Below are 19,908 nucleotides of genomic sequence, written 5' to 3' on the forward strand. Positions count from 1 at the left end.
TCGTCTTCTTCCTCTTCTAAGACACATTCTCCTGAAATCCCAAAACACAAGCCACAGGGTAGGGGCACACTGACATCACACACAGCCTCAGTTGGCACCCACCAGCCCAACACACCTTGGGCCCCTGCAGCCCTGGAGGGCCCAGAACATCACAGGTGCTCGACAGGTACTTGTAGGAAGAACAGATAAGATAGGAGAAGCAAACAAAACTCCCAACCCCAATGACTCTATGAACAATCGAGAGAGAGGTAGAAACTGACAGACTCTTAAGAGATCAAGTTTAAGGAACAGCTGAAGTCAAGCTAGAGGGGCCAGCGGTTACCACGGCGAGAACAGAGCTGGGGACGCTTGCCTCGGCATCGCACTACAGGGCTTCGGGACGTCAGCGTTTCAAGTAGTTTCTAAGGATACCTTTAGAGGTCCTAAGACAGGCCTTCTGGCAATTATTAACATTTCAAAAACCCAAGGAAATTATTTTCCCACCCACAAGCGGGGTGTGCAGGCTAACCCACGTGGCAGGAAGCTCATCAGAAAAGCTACTCCGGGTAACTCAGGCTGTTCTGAAACTCGGCCAGGTATTTATACCCGAGTAATAAAAAGGGGAAAATAAACATATTGCTTAATAATGTCATTTTCTGTGATCTGAGTTCACAGACCTAGAAAAACAGTGGGATGCTGTCTCCAGGAACCAGAGTGGGGCTGGACTCCAAGGGCTCCTGCCAGGGGCAGCAGCACAGGCTCAGGAATGGGTGAGGAGCTGGGACCAGGAGACCCTGAGACCCTCCTAAGCGCCGAGACACCTGTACATCCCAGACACCTGCCCAGCACCACTCAGTCAGGTGTCAGCAAGGAGTTTCACAGACGTTTCCTAAGTCCCAATGCAGTGTCCGTCCATGCATCTGACTCTGTCACCACACAGAGCAGCTGAGCACAACTCACAGAGAACGCCAGGCTCTTCCTCAGCCCCCAAGTCTACACCACCAAGCAGGCACCTCAGAACTGGGTGCAAACCCTCGGAAGCACCATTTAGACAGCAGCACTGATGAAACACGTGCTCACACTGCTTACAATTATCTTAACGTTACGTTACACAATGTTTTTTATTTAACTGTGAATACTACAGTAGCGAAAAATACAAACTACAAAAACGCAGAGCCAAAAGAAACTTGAATCTTCCAGATTCCTCACTGTGTAGGAGAGGAAATGAATGTTCCGGCAGGTACGTGCCCTGTGGAAGCTCACTGCACAGCCAGAGCTGCGTCCCCTCCCGCCTCCCCTAGGGGTTTGCTGTAAACTTCTCTAAATTATACGTACACACGCTCACACCCACACCCAGACAAGCCCATGCTGCACCATGAAACGGAGGCCTCTGGTTTTTACGGAGCCTCTCGGGACAGTGGTGAGGCAGGGCACTGAGCAGCCACGCCCCCTTACTCCCCCCGTAACACGCTCCTCCACAGGCTGGGCAGCCACATGGCCCACACTCCCTTACCCCCGACCCATAACATGCTTCTTTGTAGGCTGGGTAGCCACACAGCCCACGGCCCCTTACCCCACCATAACACACTCCTCCACAGGCCGGGCAGCCATGCCCCCTTACACCCCTCCCCCATAATACGCTCCTCCACAGGCCGGGCAGCCACTTGGCCCACGCCCCTTTACCCCCCCACCCCTCACCCCCCAGCCACCCCCCACCCACAACACACTCTTCCACAGGCCGGCCAGCCACGCAGCCCATGCCCTCTTACTCCCCACCCACAACACACTCCACAGGCCAAGCAGCCACGCAGCCCATGCCCCTCACGCACCTGCCAACATGCTCCTTCACAGGGTCAACAGTAAGGATGGGCCCGCTTTTCCTTAGGACCCAGGAGAGTGGTGAATTCTCTTTAATCTCTGAGTTCATAAATTAATAATTTACAAGATCTATAAAAGATACAAAGTACCTGGAGACCCCCCTAAAGTAATTCAGAATGTCTTTCGAGCTTCAGGATTGCTCACAGGAAAGGGAGAGCAATGAGGTGATGGACAAATGGAGTTTTTAGTGGAAAAGCAGAAGAGGAAAGAAAACAGAGTTCTAGGCAGAGGATGAACTGAGGAAGCCAACGGAAGAGTATAAAGGAAAAGATACCAGGAGATCAGAGTTCACTACTGAAAGGAAACACGAGACTTTAAAAGAAAAGTTTACTTTTCCTTATAATGACAAAATACATACTGCTTATTACAGAAACTTTGGAAAATCTGGAGAGGAAGCCAGCCACCCATGGTTCCCTGGCTCCCTTACTTCCTGTATTTCCCCACGTATTCGTGTTTCTTTTACATTGCCACAGTCATGTTACGTGCTCCTTTGTTCCCCCAGGTTTAGCATTATAACAAACATTTTCCTTTGCTGCCGCATGCTCCCGTAACTTTGCAATGGCTATCTAATCGTCCATCAGTAGTCATGGCACAGTTCAACTGACCATTAGACACTCAGGACTGGTTCTACTGTTTCTTAAAAGCTTATACTGGGGAGCTGAGACCTTTAGAAGGTAAATTTTTAAAAACTCATGTTTGATTCTTTGCTTTGGATAGAGACCTAAAAGAACTACTGGGTCAAGGCATATGGACACCTTAAGGCTCTTAGGTCAAACTGCTAGACAGCTCTTCAAAAAGGTGTACAAACCCACAGAGCTGGAGAAAAGCTCCACAGTCTGTGCATCCAACAAAGGACTAATACCCAGAATCTACAAAGAAGAATCTACAAAAAAATCAGCAAGAAAAAAACCAAAAAATCCCAACAAAAAGTGGACTAGGAAGGCTGAGGCAGGTGGATCATGAGGTCAAGAGATCGAGACCATCCTGGCCAACATGGTGAAACCTCATCTCTACTAAAAAAAAATTAGCTGGGCGTGGTGGCGTGCACCTGTAGTCCCAGCGACTCGGGAGGCTGAGGCAGAAGAATTGCTTGAACCCAGGAGGCAGAGGTTGCAGTGAGCCGAGATCGCGCCACTGCACTCCAGCCTGGTGCCTGGTGACAGAGCAAAATTCTGTCTCAAAAAAAAAAAAAAAAAAAAAAGTGCGCTAAAGGCATGAATAGACAGTTTTCAAAAGAAGATATACAAATGGCCAAAAAACATTTAAAAATGCTGAACATCATTAATGATTGCGGAAATGAAAATCAGAACCACAGTGTGATACCACCTTACTCCTCCAAGAATGGCCATAACCAAAAAATAAAAATAATAGACGTTGGCGTGGATGTGGTGAACAGGGAACACTTGTACACGGCTGGTGGGGATGTAAACTAGCACAGTCGCTATGGAAAACCGTGCAGAGATTCCTTACAGAACTAAAGTAGAACCACCCTTTGATCCGGCAGTCCCACTACTGGGGAAAAGAAGTCATACGACAGAGATACTTGCATACGCGTATTTATAGCAGCACAGTTTGCAATTGCAAAAATATGAAACCAGCCCAAATGCCCATCAATCAACAACTGGATAAAGGAAATGTGGTGTGTGTATATATACACACACCATGGAATACTACTCAGCCATAAAAAGGAACAAAATAGGCCGGGCGCGGTGGCTCACGCCTGTAATCCCAGCACTTTGGGAGGCCGAGGCGGGTGGATCACGAGGTCGAGAGATCGAGACCATCCTGGTCAACAAAGTGAAACCCCGTCTCTACTAAAAAATACAAAAATTAGCTGGGCACGGTGGCGCAGGTCTGTAGTCCCAGCTACTCAGGAGGCTGAGGCAGGAGAATTGCTTGAACCCAGGAGGCGGAGGTTGCGGTGAGCCGAGATCGCGCCATTGCACTCCAGCCTGGGTAACAAGAGCGAAACTCCGTCTCAAAAAAAAAAAAAAAAAAAAAGGAACAAAATAGCAGTATTTGCAGCAACCTGGATGGGACTGGAGACCATTATTCTAAGTGCAGTAACTCAGGAATGGAAAACCAAACATCGTATGTTCTCACAAGTGGGAGCTGAGCTATGAGGATGCAAAGCATAAGAATGACACAGTGGACTCTGGGGACTTGGGGAAAAGGGTAGAGGGTGGCGGGGGCTAAAAGATGCACATTGTGATGAGTTTACACTGTACACAACGCTGCTGCTTGGGTGACGGGTGCACCAAAACCGCACAAATCACCATTAAAGAACTTATTCACATAAACAAACACCACCTGTTCCCCAAAACCCTACTGAAATAAGAAAAGTAAAAATTTAAAAAAGAAAGAATACTCCGTGAGAGGGCTGAGTGATTAGGCAAACCAGACGCTGTAAATTAAGTCACTTCGTTTAAAATGATCAAGTCTTTTGTGGAAAAAAAAAGGGTATACAGTTGTGATTCTCATGAATCTGGTTCAAGAATGCCTACTACAGTCGCTTAAAAACTTCTGCTAAGTCGATACTAGTTTCCCAGCTAGCACTGCAGCAAAATCGTATCTGATCTTAACTCACAGGGGCCCCTTTCTTACCAACAGTGTTCGTTGTATCTCTTCCCACCCCAGCTTTTAAGCAGCTACTTTCCTCTCTTTTGAGGTGTCTGTTGAAAAACAGTCTTTTAATTAACGCACTTCCAATTTACAAAGCTTTTTCTAGGGTAACACACTGAATATGTAACCTCTGTGACATCTGTCCCTCTAAAAGTTTTGTACCTTCCGGGAGGGACCCATCTATTCAAGCTCAAACACTTCACTTTTCAGCCCTTTCCTGAATTGGCCATGTGAAAGCTCATTCCAATTCTTCATTGAATTGCTATTCTTTCAAACCTCATGTTTTTTAACTTTTTGAATTTGCTCCAAAAATATCAAACTGAAATATCATATTCTATTCTAAAAACATTTAATTTGACAGTTAATGCATCAACAAGTATTAAAAGTAAGTAAACCAAAAGCACATGATGTCAAGTTCCTCAGAGGCAGCGACAGGCCGATGAGGTCCTTACCTTTCTCAGCTTTTCTGGAGAAAATTCTAAGCCAACAAGAAAAAGAGTGAAAAACACCCCGAATTCTCCTAATGTCTCCACTTGCACAATAGACTGAAAAACACACAAAAAATAGATCATATAATTTTACAAGTTTAACATATTAAGTATACTTAACTAAACAATCATGTCCTAATATGCCCAGTGGAATTATCAAAAAAAAAAAAAAAAAAAAAAACATACACAGCTGGGCATGGTGGCTCACGACTGTAATCCCAGTACTTTAGGAGGCTGAGGCGGGTGGATCACGAGGTCAGGAGTTCAAGACCAGACTGGCCAACATGGTGAAATCCCAACTCTGCTGAAAATACAAAAATTAGCCATTGTGGTGGCAGGTGCCTGTAATCCTAGCTACTCAGGAGGCTGAGGCAGAGAACTACTTGAACCTGGGATATGGAGGTTGCAGTGAGCCGAGATCGCGCACTGCACTCCAGCCTGGACGACAGTGCAAGACTCTGTTTCAAAAAAAAAAAATACAGTTAATGAAGCACTTTGGTTGCATTCAATATGTGAAGGGCAGTCTGAATAACCTGGCCCAGCGTGTTACTAGACAGGACTCCTTAAAACTAACAGAATGCAAGGTGAAACCCCATCTCTACTAAAAAATACAAAAATTAGCTGGGCGTGGTGGTGCATGCCTGTAGTCCCAGCTCCTCGGGAGGCTGAGGCAGGAGAATTGCTTGAACCCAGGAGGCAGAGATTGCGGTGAGCCAAGATCGCGCCATTGCTCTCCAGCCTGGGTAACAAGAGCGAAACTCCGTCTCAAAAACAAACAAAAAAAACTAACAGAATGGAAAGAAATGGGCAGGGCTGTTGTCTCTAGTTATTCCACCCCTTCACTAACAGGCACAACGGCTTCCGTAGGGTTCAGAGAAGATTTCCCATGAAACCTGAAAGACCATCTTCTTCGAAATGGTTTATAGCAAACTGGTATCTTCATTAATTCACATTCAACACTTTTTAGTCATTATGAATTTTTTTTATATTCTGTTAAGCAGATACCAAAACAGTTAAATTTTGTTCTTACCTTAATACTGTTTAGTCCTGAAGGTCCCAGAAGTACACCACAAATAATATAACCAAACATTGTAGGTAATCCTATAGCTGTACACAGCCAGCCACAAGGCAAGGACAGCATTCCGACGGTAACAATGTCCTGAAGAAGAACAAAATAAGAAACAGAGTGTCAGATAAAGCGGTAAGAAGAGGGCTGGCTGGCTAAGAAACAGGACAGGACATAGTTCCCTGATTTCATCTGATGGGGATGAAGAGTGAAGACAAACCCACAGATTTTCCTGCTGCTGAGGGTCCAAGAGAAGCTGAAAACCTGGAGCGTATTCTGGGAATAGATGCAGTTAGCTCCTCATGGCCTGAAGATTACAGTCACCCTCAGTATCCTTGGGGCAGTGGTTCCAGGACCGTCCCCTGCCCCCGTACCAGATCCTTGGATCTCAAGTCTGTGAAGCGAAACAGGATGGTGTGTGCACGGAGCCGAGCACATCCTCCTGCATAAAGTGCCCCTAGATTACTTATGACACCTACACAATGGAAACTGCTATATGTGAAGTTTTTACTGTATTGTTATTCTTGGGTTTTTTCTGAATATTTTCGTCTACAGTTAGTTGAGTCTGAGGATGCAGAGCCTGTAGACACAGAGGGCCGACTGTACAGCGAAATGTTTGTTCTGCTCAAGCCCCACAGAGTGTTCTAAGAATTCTGAGTCGTAGAATTCCACTGAGTTTTCTAATCTGGGAAACTTTCAGTGCTGATGTCCAAAACGCAGTTCATGTGGCTTCACCATGACGGGTGCGGGCAGGAATCTTTAGTGAGTGCTAACACGGCTGTGCCTGCAGTCTGAAGGTCAGCGAGGGGCAGGATGCTTACACAGCCTCAAAACCTCTCCCTGGAAATTGCTGATTCATTACCACGGGAGAAAGAATAACCTCACGGAAACCTCTGCCCCTTCTTGGAGGGCACTGACGGTGCTGCGCAGCAGAGGGCCCGCTCTGTTGTGACCACATCTCTCTCTGGCTGGTCTTCTTTCTCCTGCCTGTGGCAGCACCATCTTCAAGCCTAGATTCTCTGGCTTGGTTTCTGCTCCTATACCAACTTCCAGGATCTGCTGGAGACCTGAAGGTTTCTTAGGTCCTGCCAGGCTTCCCTAAGGAGCTGCACCTGTCACCGCCATTCCGCTCCCTCCTTAGTGACCACCCGGACCATGATGCCCTCAGCTTCAAGTACTTCCCTGCAAAGGCTTTTTCTAGACCAAGTTCCTGGGAGGAAACAGGTCTGAATCCAGTTCCATCTGGAACGCCACACTGCTGGATGGGTTCTCACACTCTGTACCCCAGGACTAAATGAAGCCATATATAACTCCCTGGCCAAGACCTCTCTGCCTTTTAAGGATTTTTAACTTTAGTGAAAAGTTTTTAGACGACTAAAAGCTTTAGTCCCATTACAGTAGCTCCTAATTTCAAAAAGTCTTCCAAATTCTCCAAAACAAAATTAACTTTCATTTTAAATTTATCTTATTCCTTCAGAAAAAAAGATTAGAAATTAAGGGAAGATGGCTGAAATCACAGAAAATGTAGGGAATTCTAGTAAAATCTCTCAGAAGGAAGGCTGTACACTCCAGTATCACACTCAGAAGATGAACCTTGGTCGTCCTGACACTGTGAACCAGGACAAATGGGGGGAAGGCGGGCGTCCCCACCACGTGACTCACTACCTTTATAAAGTGGTGATCTGCGCGTGGGATGGTTGAGTCTCTGGGCTTGGTCAGGACGTACTGGTTGTTCTGGGAGTCGATCAGCATGCTGAGGCCCAGGCCGTCCTCCACTTCCCGTCTGGTCACATTGTGCTTAGAATTGGCCTCTTCTTCCTCCACCCTCAGAACTGCCTCAAAATTGACCCCCTTGACCTGTAAGAATAATAATGTTATGCAATTAAAATCAATCAAGTGCTTTCGAATCTGAGAGAATGAATGCTAAACAGAAGAATGTTAAACATGTAACAGTCAACGGTCACTAGCAGTGAATCAGGACTTCTTTCTCAGTTAAAGAAGTGACTTAGTAACGGGCAGGTGTAGGCTTTCTGTTACTTTCCACCCTCCACTTCACATGCTTTCAAAAAATTCACACGAGTTCTCCTAATTCCATAATTAGTCGATTTTTAAACCCCTTATTTCTTCTGCTCTATTTTTACTCTCTCCGCTTTCTTCTCTAATCTTATTCTGATTTTTTATTACCCAACCTTTTCGTAAGTCCTCATCAAGACCCACAGTCAATTTTCGTCATCAATCCCACTTTTTTTCTTAGAATCTTAAACACACTACACCAAATGAACAGCCTGAATTCCTGCTTCAGAGATAAAGATCATTTTCTGTAAGGCGTTCACTGCTCCCCCTCCCCACAGGCGTTCAAACTAGAGCGACTCCACCTTGAACACAGGGTAAAATGAGGATGAGACCTTCTGGGCTGCCTTTCCAGGACAGGCATTCTTAGTCACAGGATGAGACAGGAGGTCGGCAAGACTTGTATCACAAGATACAGGCCACGAAGACCCCACTGACACAACAGGATGCCGTGAAGAAGCTGCCAAAACCCACCAAATCCAAGACGGCCGTGAAAGTGACCTCTGGTGGTCCTCACGGCTCATTATACACTAATTTAATACATTAGCATGTGAAATGACACTCCCACCAGCGCCATGACAGCTTACATATGCCATGGCAACGTCTGGACATTACCCTATGTGGTCTAAAATGGGAGGAACCTTCCGCTCTAGGAAACCCCCACCCCTTTCCCAGAAAATTCATGAATAACCCACCCCTTGCTCAGCATGTAATCAAGAAACAATCATAAAAAGTGCCCTCAGGACTGCTCTGCCTACAGGGTGCTCACTCTCTGTTTCCTCACTTTCACTCTACTCTGTGGAGTCGCCCTGATCCAAGAACTCTGTCTTGGGTCTGGACTAGGGCCCCTTTCTGGTAACACCCAGGAGATCAGCATTAAAACCCAATGTCCACGCTTTCTTGAGAGCAGAGTCCCAATCCATCCGGTCTCTGGAAAATGGACACAAGCTGCTGAGGGGAACGGACTGCCGGTCTTAAAAATGTCAAAGGAAAATAAAGGCATGATGAGCTTACTTCCACAAGACCAAATCATTTTCTCTATGACTACACTAAAAACAAACACGTGACCAATTTCAACAACACGCCTTCCAATCAGTACGTGGCTCAGTGTTCTGAAGGCTTACGGATTTATTGTCATCAAAAGCATGTTCCTCGATCTCTTCCTCCAGACGGTCTGCTGCCTTTCTCACATCTTCGAGGATTTCATCGAGCATGGATAAACTTTTGTTCTGATGCTGCGTATTCTTCAGCGCTTCAGCTTGATGCTTTTCTGCTGCCAGAAGTTCCACATACTCTGTTTCCTCCTATTCATTTGTAAGAAAAGAGGGAGATACATGAAGAAATAAGCCAGGACATGACTTTCTCAATCAATTCTCCTGCTTTTTTGGTCAAATGCCCCTCTCCATATGTCGATAATGAAACTGGTCAGCTAGGGAAGTCACGTGTCCCAGTTATGCGAACATAACTAAGCTTAGCGAAATGCTTAGGCAAAGTTTTCTGTACACGTACGTCAACACGTGAGAAACATTTGTTACACAAAAGCAGTGTAGTATCTGTAGGCCATCTACTCACACAAGTCATTTCCTCCACAGTGACACTGCTCCAGCCCTATCATGTGAGTGCAGCAGTACTTTAAAACCAGACGTGAGACCTGAATGTGGAGCTACCATCTAAATTCGATGCACAGTCAAATTCAAGTTACAAGGGAAAACTGTTTCAAAACACATGTGGAAACCAATAGCATTACTCGTTTGGGGAACGATGAGTGATGCTGGAAATAGTAACTTACTAATCTATTTTACACAATTATATTTCATCAATAATTTACTTTTAAACATCTATTCTTAGCTAAAAGGATGGGACATAGGACAGCAGAGATGACCAGAGCCAGAAGAACATTGTTGCCTCAATTTCCAAGTAGTCACGAGACATCATCTGATGCCACTGACAAAGAGCTGCAGGTCACACACAGCTGCAGGTCTCACACACAGCTGCAGGTCACACACACACAGCTGCAGGTCTCACACACACAGCTGCAGGTCTCACACACAGCTGCAGGTCTCACACACACAGCTGCAGGTCTCGCACACACACAACTGCAGGTCTCACACACAGCTGCAGGTCTCGCACACACAGCTGCAGGTCTCACACACACAGCTGCAGGTCTCGCACACACACAACTGCAGGTCTCACACACAGCTGCAGGTCTCGCACACACAGCTGCAGGTCTCGCACACAGCTGCAGGTCTCACACACACAGCTGCAGGTCTCACACACAGCTGCAGGTCTCGCACACACAGCTGCAGGTCTCGCACACAGCTGCAGGTCTCGCACACAGCTGCAGGTCACATCCACCTGCAGGTCTCACACACAGCTGCAGGTCTCACACACAGCTGCAGGTCTCACACACAGCTGCAGGTCTCACACACACAGCTGCGGGTCTCACACACACACACAGCTGCAGGTCTCGCACACACAGCTGCAGGTCTCACACACACAGCTGCAGGTCTCACACACACAGCTGCATGTCTCACACAGCCGCAGGTCTCACACAGCCGCAGGTCTCACACACACACAGCCGCAGGCCTCACACAGCCGCAGGTCTCACACACACACAGCCGCAGGCCTCACACACACAGCTGCAGGCCTCACATACACAGCAGCAGATCTCACACACACAGCCGCAGGTCTCACACACACAGCTGCAGGTCTCACACACAGCCGCAGGTCTCTCACACAGCTGCAGGTCTCGCACACACAGCTGCAGGTCTCGCACACAAAGCTGCAGGTCTCACACACAGCTGCAGGTCTCACACACACAACTGCAGGTCTCACACACACAGCTGCAGGTCTCACACACAGCTGCAGGTCTCGCACACACAGCTGCAGGTCTCGCACACAGCTGCAGGTCTCACACACACAGCTGCAGGTCTCACACACAGCTGCAGGTCTCGCACACACAGCTGCAGGTCTCGCACACAGCTGCAGGTCTCGCACACAGCTGCAGGTCACATCCACCTGCAGGTCTCACACACAGCTGCAGGTCTCACACACAGCTGCAGGTCTCACACACACAGCTGCAGGTCTCACACACACACAGCTGCAGGTCTCGCACTCAGCCGCAGGTCTCACACACATAGCCGCAGGTCTCGCACACACAGCCGCAGGTCTCACACACACAGCCGCAGGTCTCACACAGCTGCAGGTCTCACACACACACAGCCGCAGGTCGCACACACAGCCGCAGGTCTCACACACACAGCTGCAGGTCTCACACACAGCCGCAGGTTTCACACACACACAGCCGCAGGCCTCACACACACAGCCGCAGGCCTCACACACACAGCCGCAGGTCTCACACACACAGCTGCAGGTCTCGCACACAGCCGCAGGTCTCACACACACAGCCGCAGGTCTCAGGTCTCGCACACAGCCGCAGGTCTCACACACACAGCCGCAGGTCTCACACACACAGCTGCAGGTCTCGCACACAGCCGCAGGTCTCGCACACACAGCCGCAGGTCTCACACACACAGCCACAGGTCTCACACAGACAGCCGCAGGTCTCATACACAGCTGCAGGTCTCACACACACACAGCTGCAGGTCTCGCACACAGCTGCAGGTCTCGCACACACAGCTGCAGGTCTCACACACACAGCTGCAGGTCTCACACACAGCTGCAGGTCTCGCACACACAGCTGCAGGTCTCGCACACAGCTGCAGGTCTCGCACACAGCTGCAGGTCACATCCACCTGCAGGTCTCACACATAGCTGCAGGTTTCACGCACACAGTTGCAGGTCTCACACACAGCTGAAGGTGTCGCACACACAGCTGCAGGTCTCGCACACAGCCGCAGGTCTCGCACACACAGCCGCAGGTCTCGCACACAGCCGCAGGTCTCGCACACACAGCCGCAGGTCTCACACACACAGCCGCAGGTCTCATACACAGCCGCAGGTCTCGCACACACAGCCGCAGGTCTCGCACACACAACCGCAGGTCTCACACATAGCCGCAGGTCTCACACACACAGCCGCAGGTCTCGCACACACAGCCGCAGGTCTCACACACACAGCCGCAGGTCTCACACACACAGCTGCAGGTCTCGCACACAGCTGCAGGTCTCGCACACACAGCTGCAGGTCTCACACACACAGCTGCAGGTCTCACACACAGCTGCAGGTCTCGCACACACAGCTGCAGGTCTCGCACACAGCTGCAGGTCTCGCACACAGCTGCAGGTCACATCCACCTGCAGGTCTCACACATAGCTGCAGGTTTCACGCACACAGTTGCAGGTCTCACACACAGCTGCAGGTGTCGCACACACAGCTGCAGGTCTCGCACACAGCCGCAGGTCTCGCACACAGCCGCAGGTCTCGCACACACAGCCGCAGGTCTCGCACACAGCCGCAGGTCTCGCACACACAGCCGCAGGTCTCACACACACAGCCGCAGGTCTCATACACAGCCGCAGGTCTCGCACACACAGCCGCAGGTCTCGCACACACAGCCGCAGGTCTCGCACACACAGCCGCAGGTCTCACACACATAGCCGCAGGTCTCGCACACACAGCCGCAGGTCTCACACACACAGCCGCAGGTCTCACACACACAGCCGCAGGTCTCGCACACAGCCGCAGGTCTCACACACACAGCCGCAGGTCTCACACACACAGCCGCAGGTCTCGCACACAGCCGCAGGTCTCGCACACACAGCCGCAGGTCTCACACACACAGCCGCAGGTCTCATACACAGCTGCAGGTCTCACACACACACAGCTGCAGGTCTCGCACACAGCTGCAGGTCTCGCACACACAGCTGCAGGTCTCACACACAGCTGCAGGTCTCACACACACAGCTGCAGGTCTCACACACAGCTGCAGGTCTCGCACACACAGCTGCAGGTCTCACACAGCTGCAGGTCTCACACACAGCTGCAGGTCTCACACACACCGCTGCAGGTCTCACACACACAGCTGCAGGTCTCACACACAGCTGCAGGTCTCACACACAGCTGCAGGTCTCACACACAGCTGCAGGTCTCACACACACAGCTGCAGGTCTCACACACACCGCTGCAGGTCTCACACACACAGCTGCAGGTCTCACACACACAGCTGCAGGTCTCACACACACAGCTGCAGGTCTCACACAGCTGCAGGTTTGACTGACACACAGCTGCAGGTCAAGCATGTGACTGGAGGGCTAGCATAGCCGCAGGTCACCAGCACCTGGAGAATCTCGGCACAGGAGATAATAACTAGTGTATGTTAAACTACTGTTGACATGTTACGAAGTGTGCATATTTGAGCCAATGTTACTCAAACTCATGTTTTTTCTCTATAATAAAAGAGCCACGAATCTAGACCCTACTACCAAGGTACTGTCACGTCTCCACTGTCCAGTCACAGTTGACGCACACACCACACAGGCAAGACAAATGAATCGGTGTTATTGAAAACCTCGATTTATACATTTGCCTGATGATCTTATTTCTCTCCCCCAAGATACGTTTCAGTAAAGAAAGTTTCATGTCTGTATTTTCTCCAATTTTTAGGCTGTGGAATAATCCTACAGGTTTTTCTGTGAAGATGATTTTATATATTTAAAGGGCTTGGCATAGAACAGGTACTCAAGAAATGATGGCTTTAAAAAAAGAATACCTAAGACAACAACTGATACAGTAATTCAGAAACTTCTCATCGTTTTAAAAGCATACTTGGTCAAAGTCCTAAACTGAAATGTATACATTAGTTTAAAACCAATTTTAGTATTTTTATTTTCGATATTATGCCACTGAACAAGAGTGAAACCTCACACTAAAAGGAGCTCCTGTCAGAAACTCAGAAAAATGTTGATTTAAGTTATATTTATTTTTGTATCAGTTTACTAATACAACTTGAGTAACTTTTTGAATTACCAGGGGACTTCTCCGTAGAGAAAACCATGAGTGGCTCCTTCTAGAAGTAAGAACTACACTATCATGCAACAGGAAAAGATTCTCCCTCACATTAGAGATTTTTCTAGATGTGACTTCCTAGGAAGACAACACCTAGGAGACATCGGCAGCACTCACGCCTTCCCTTCCTCCCTGCCCCCCAGCTCCGCAGTGGGCTCTCCCTAGGACGCGGGCACGCGCTCTCCACCTTTGTCTCTGTCTCTCTCTCTCTCTGACTGACCTTTATTGCTGCCTCTCTCAGGGCCTCCAGGCGCTGCCGGCTGCTCTCCTTCATGTTCACAACGTCTTTGTAATCTCCCTGGAGGGCTCTCTGCAGTCCGTAGATGGCTTGGAAAACGGAATTTTCACTTTCATTCAACTCTTTCTGGAAGATTTCAAATGTGTGCACCTGAAACAGTTTCTCTTCACCCGACAGGCCCACGTCTCTCTCCACTGCTCCAATTGCATTTTTCAGTTTGTTCAGAACCGCATTCTTCTGGCGGAGAAGCCCTGAGAGCTTCCTGCAGCTATCCCGGACCCACTGCCGGCTGTGAGTGGCGGCTGCCCCCCGCCCACGGTGCAGTTTGATCGCACGCTGTGCCACCTCCTCGTGCTCCACAGCCTGAGTTGCCCAGGGCAGGACGGGAAACAGCACCCAGAAGAAGCTTCTTCCCAACACCTTCATGACCCAGGTTTGGAGGGCAGGGCACGGCAACCCACAGGTCTCTGCCTTGCTGACCTCGCATCTCAGATACACATTTTCAGCTGGAAAAGAGTTACTGTCACATATGGTTGAATAATGACTCATTACTATTCATCAGAGTCAACGTATTAAATAATCATATCCAGAAAACTGATACCTTTCTGAAGAAAACATAGTCTTTCCTAGATTAACATCAACATCTAAACTATGGCGCTGAGATTAAAATCAAATACTGAATGTTGTCTACCTTGTATGGTGCCTTGTGAAGCGTTGAGATGATTAAAGGTCAGTTACATCTTTATGGAAAGGTTTAAAGGCAATTTTGTTTTTGTTTTTTTTTTTAAAGAAAACAGCCTCATATCTCTACCAACTCTACCATGTGCAAAATATAGAAACCAAGTCCATTTAAGAGAGTCCATGTTGGCCAGGTGCAGTGGCTCATGCCTGTAATGTCAGCACTTTAGGAGGCTGAGGTGATCAGATCACGAGGTCAGGAGTTTGAGACCAGCCTGGCTAACGTGGTGAAACCCCATTTCTACTAAAAACACAAAGATGAGCTGGGTATGGTGGCGTGCACCTGTAATCCCAGCTACTCAGGAGGCTGAGGCAGAAGAATCCCTTGAACCTGCGAGGTAGAGGTTGCAGTGAGCCGGGATCATGCCATTGCACTCCAGCCTGGGCAACAAGAGCGAAACTCTGTCTCCAAAACAAAAAAAAAGAGAGAGTCCATGTTATCAAAACCCAGAAAATACCATCACCTTCCCCTCAGAGGTCAGTGGACTGTCTGGGGACACCACACTCAATGTCACTCCAGAAAAAAAATTTTCTGAGCTACCTACCATTAGCTTTGTGGACTTTCTAAAATCATTTGAAATTTTGCCACATGGCCAAAGTCAGTCTACAGTCAAGTGTTAAGAAGATGTCAAGAATTTAAAATATACATATATATATGTAACAATACCTAGATCTCTAGAACTTTTTGCTATCATCCAAATTCAGTCTCGTTCTCTACCTTTCTTTAGGAAGACCTAAAACAATGTATGTTAATTTATCCCGGCAAGGCAGAGCACAGACAGGAACTTGCTTTCTGAACATGACTGCTGAGGGAATGAGGACGGTTTCAGTGCGGCAGTAGCCGTGGCGTCCAGGTGACAAGCAGGGGCAGGGCAGTGCACCCAGACTGAGCACCGTTTAGGGAGCAGGTGGAGACAGCGGCCAGCAAAGGCCACTAAGGCAGAGTGAGCTTAGAGGCTGGAAACCGAGACTCTGGAAGAAGGAATAAAAGCCGAGTCCGTGGAATTTAGCCACTAAGATGACAGGCAGCTAAGCCAAAAAAGGCAGCAAAACCAACACCTGCCACTTCCGCAGATTCCCGGTTGAAAGGAAACAGCAACAAAACATTAAGCTAACCATTCTTTCCAGCGGCATCCCACGGACTGTCAGGAATCCCTACTCAGTCGCCACATATTCCAAAGATTCCCCAGCCTGGACACCTGGTTACTAAAATATACATCTGTATTCACCGCTAACCCAAATTCTAATAGTTTCATCTCGTTTCCCAGGCAAAACGGATTAGATGCAGCAAAAGGAAGGGTGGCATTTCTGGAGGCAGCATTCTGCCCAAGCCATGAAATGGCAGCTGACAGAAACAAACAGGAGAACTCAAAAAGCCTGGAGGCCAGATGACTCAGTGAGGGCTCAGCGACTGTGCGCACTTCAGCAGGTCCTGAAGACGGTGTCAGACAACAGGAGTCACGCATCAGAATCACAGCAAAAGTCACCAACAAGAGACGATATTCTGGTTAGAAAGTGCTCAATTACAGAACAATCTTGGAGACTGACTCCTAAAGGGACATAAGCACGTTCCACGGAGGCGTCACTTACCTGGAACAGGGGTAGGATAAATGATAATACGCTCTTGCAGCCAATTTTATGTTAGTTTCAATACACTTTAAGTACACGTGTACACCCTTGAGTACACATTTACCACCTTAAAAACAAACAATGAGGCAATCATTTAGTCATGCCTAGCAATATTGCTAAGCTGTTATTTTAATGACTCACTCAATTGCTAAGCTCCTCTCCTGCCAAGGGAGCTAAAGAAATCAACAGCTACTTCACAAGTGCACTTTTAGTATTTTCCAGAACCAAGATAGAAATTTGAGATGCTTCGCTTACACCTCCCAGTTCCCCTAAAAGATCCCAAAAAGTGATTCTTTGATGGATTTTATGCTCCAGAAAAGTAACTTTCAACAGAGCTCATGTGTGAATGACACCTCTGTGTTCATTTCCGGTTCCTTCCTCAATCAGGTTCCTGAAATTAGGTGTCCCTCAAAGGGAGCTATTAATTTTTATGAGGATTTATGGAGGATTTTACTTGTAGTTATACTAAAATTTCCCACTGAAACATACTCATAACATGAAAGTGAAATTATTTATGGATCCTTAAAATACAAATCACTCTTTTTTTCAAACTCATTTCATTTTACCTTCAAACTTGCCTCCAAAATCCTATGGACTACCAAATTGTAGCATGTTTTTTGAGTAAATAAGTAAGCATCTTTAGCTGTTCTAATTATTAAAAAGACACTTTGGAGGCCAGGTACAGTGACAGATGCCTGTAATCCCAGCACTTTGAGAGGCTGAGGCAGGTGGATTATGAGGTCAGGAGTCTGAGATAAACCTAGCCAAGATAGTGAAACCCTGTCTCTATTAAAAATACAAAAGTTAGCCAGGCATGGTGGCAAACGCCTGTAATCCCAGCTAATCAGGAGGCTGAGGCAGGAGAATCACTTGAACCCAGGAGGCAGAGGTTGCAGTGAGCTGAGATCGCACCTAGGTGACACAGTGAGACTCCATCTCAAAAAAAAAAAAAAAAAAAAGACTTTGAATACCTGTAATGTGGTGTGGTTTTTTGTTTTGTTTTTTTTTTAAGACTGAGTTTTGCTTTTGTCACTCAGGCTGGAGGGCAGTGGTGTGATCTCAGCTCACTGCAACCTCCGCCTCCTGGGTTCAAGCCATTCTCCTGCCTCAGCCTTCCAAGTAGCTGAAATTACAGGCGTCCAACGCCACACTCAGCTAATTTTTGTATTTTTAGTAAAGGCTGGGTTTCAGCATGTTGGTCAGGCAGGTCTCTAACTCCTGACCTCAGCTGATCTGCCTGCCTCAGCCTCCCAAAGTGCTGGGATTACTTTTTAAATAATGAATTCTTAGAATTTCTGCATCTTGAGCTATTGATACATATAACAATGCGGATGTATCTCAAGGCTAAGAGAAAAAAATCTCAACTTCATTGAGAAGACACACTGTGGGTAACCCCCCATATAGGCACCGAGGAACGAGAGCTAAACAGAACCCTGGAACAGTTACGGCTTGAGGAATATCTCACTTTATAGTGTTACTACTCAGCTATTTCCTTTTATATAATCCTTTACATAGTCATATATTATAGAAATAATGGCTGGATGAATCCCTTTATATAATCCTCTATATATAATCATATAATAGTTGATAGTATGAGTGCCTAAAGAATATTATCCTACATATATACCTATAATTATATCTTAGTTCATAATTGGAGGAATGCCTAGAGTGGACACAGTACAGAGCATGAATTAAGGAATAAGCAGCTTATAATCGGAGGAATGCCTAGAGCAGACACAGTGCAGAGCATGATTTAAGGGAAAGCAGTCATACCAGGACAAGAACCCATGGCCCAGGCAGCAGCGTTCAATATCGTAAAGATACTCGCTGTATGGCAGGCTTGGAGCGAGAGCCACTCCTCCTGATAAAGGAGTTGTAGGACCTTGCTCCAGTTCTTGTGGAAGGCTGCCCTCAGAACGGCAATCCACCTTGATGACTGTGAACTTTACCAGCTCTTGCTACTGTGCTGCTTGAAAAGCATCTTCCCATAGAACCCACTGGAAGCTACCAGAAGCTGGCGGTAACCTTGACAGCTCTGTCACTGCTGTGTGACTTAAAGCATCCTCCTATAAATCTTCTTAGAAGTAGTTTGCACATAGATAGAGGTATTGCACACTGCACCCTCTTCACTGCGCACGGCCCACCTTCAAGCCTCGGTGACCTAATGGGGGTGGACCCCTTACTGCACACAGCCCTTGACTTCATGGGAACCGGCCCCTTGCTGCGCACCGTCCACCTCCTGGCCTAGGTGACCTAATGGGGGTGGACCCCATGTTTTATTGCTCACGACCCTATCACTATCCTTAAAGATGACTTCACTCACTGCCCTGCCCCCAACCTATACACAATAAATACGCTTCTGGACATTCGGGACCTTGCCTGACTCCGCTTATAGGTGGTGTGGCCCCCCAAGCCCAGCTGCATTTTCCTTGTACTTCTGTGTCCTGTCTCTTTATTTCTCGGATCCTGTGCCTCAGCACAGCGTAAGGCTCACCCCACGACCCTGTGGGGCCCTCAGCCCTACATCTGGCTCCCAACGTGCCCTACACGCACAGCTGTAGACTGACACTCACTAGTGTATACAGTTGGTGCATCTGGCTCCCAACGTGCCCTACACGCACAGCTGTAGACTGACACTCACTAGTGCGTATACAGTTGGTGCAATCTCAGCAGGTCAGGGGATCTGATCAATGGAAATTTCCTGCATATACTATGGTTTTGCAAGGTGCTACCATTGCAGAAAACAGGGCAAGGCACTCTAGGATTTGTTTATATTACTCCTCACAACTACATGTGAATCTGTCGCATCTCAAAATAAAAAGGCTGGGTGCGGTGGTTCATGCCACTGGTGTATTATGACACAATTATCTATATTCCCAGTGCTTTGGGAGGGTGAGGTGGGTGAACTGCCAGAGGCCAGGAGTTGGAGAGCAGCCTGGGCAACATAGCAAGACCCTGTCTCTATTAAAAATGAAAAACTTAGTGGGGCGTGGTAGCCCCTGTGGCCCCAGCTCCTGAGGCAGCTGAGGCGGGAGAATCCCTTGAGCCTTGACCAGCCACTGCACTCCAGCTTCGGCGACAGCAAGACTCTGTCTCAACAACAAAAAGGCTTCAGAATATTTAAGCCAAGTTTGTAGGAAAAGATATATACATATATTTCACTAAACAATCCAATCATTAAGACAATCCTTTTGAAAAAGCCGGTAAATAAGATAAATGTGTAACACAGAGTA

At 47.7% G+C, this 19,908-nt stretch overlaps 1 protein-coding gene across 4 annotated transcripts in view; it reads right to left on the reverse strand.

Moving 5' to 3' along the window:
• TMCO3 (transmembrane and coiled-coil domains 3) overlaps positions 1-19,908 on the reverse strand; it is a 62,450-nt gene that overhangs the window by 41,056 nt on the left and 1,486 nt on the right. For 3 of the 4 annotated variants that reach the window (XM_021667899.2, XM_012470670.2, XM_012470669.2), the window contains exons 1-5: positions 14,291-17,497; positions 9,228-9,407; positions 7,699-7,890; positions 5,998-6,126; positions 4,932-5,024 (exon numbers count right to left, since the gene is read on the reverse strand). In XM_021667899.2, the coding sequence (XP_021523574.2) occupies positions 4,932-5,024; positions 5,998-6,126; positions 7,699-7,890; positions 9,228-9,407; positions 14,291-14,857 (1,161 nt within the window). In that variant the 5' untranslated portion in view covers positions 14,858-17,497. Of the gene's footprint in view, positions 1-4,931; positions 5,025-5,997; positions 6,127-7,698; positions 7,891-9,227; positions 9,408-14,290; positions 17,498-19,908 lie in introns of those variants that run through there. The other variant, XM_064361824.1, reaches the window with a different exon arrangement.

The sequence above is a fragment of the Aotus nancymaae genome, unplaced genomic scaffold (assembly GCF_030222135.1).
Source record: "Aotus nancymaae isolate 86718 unplaced genomic scaffold, 86718_ANA_hifiasm-v0.15.2.pri h1tg000044l, whole genome shotgun sequence".
Classification (NCBI taxonomy): domain Eukaryota; kingdom Metazoa; phylum Chordata; class Mammalia; order Primates; family Aotidae; genus Aotus; species Aotus nancymaae.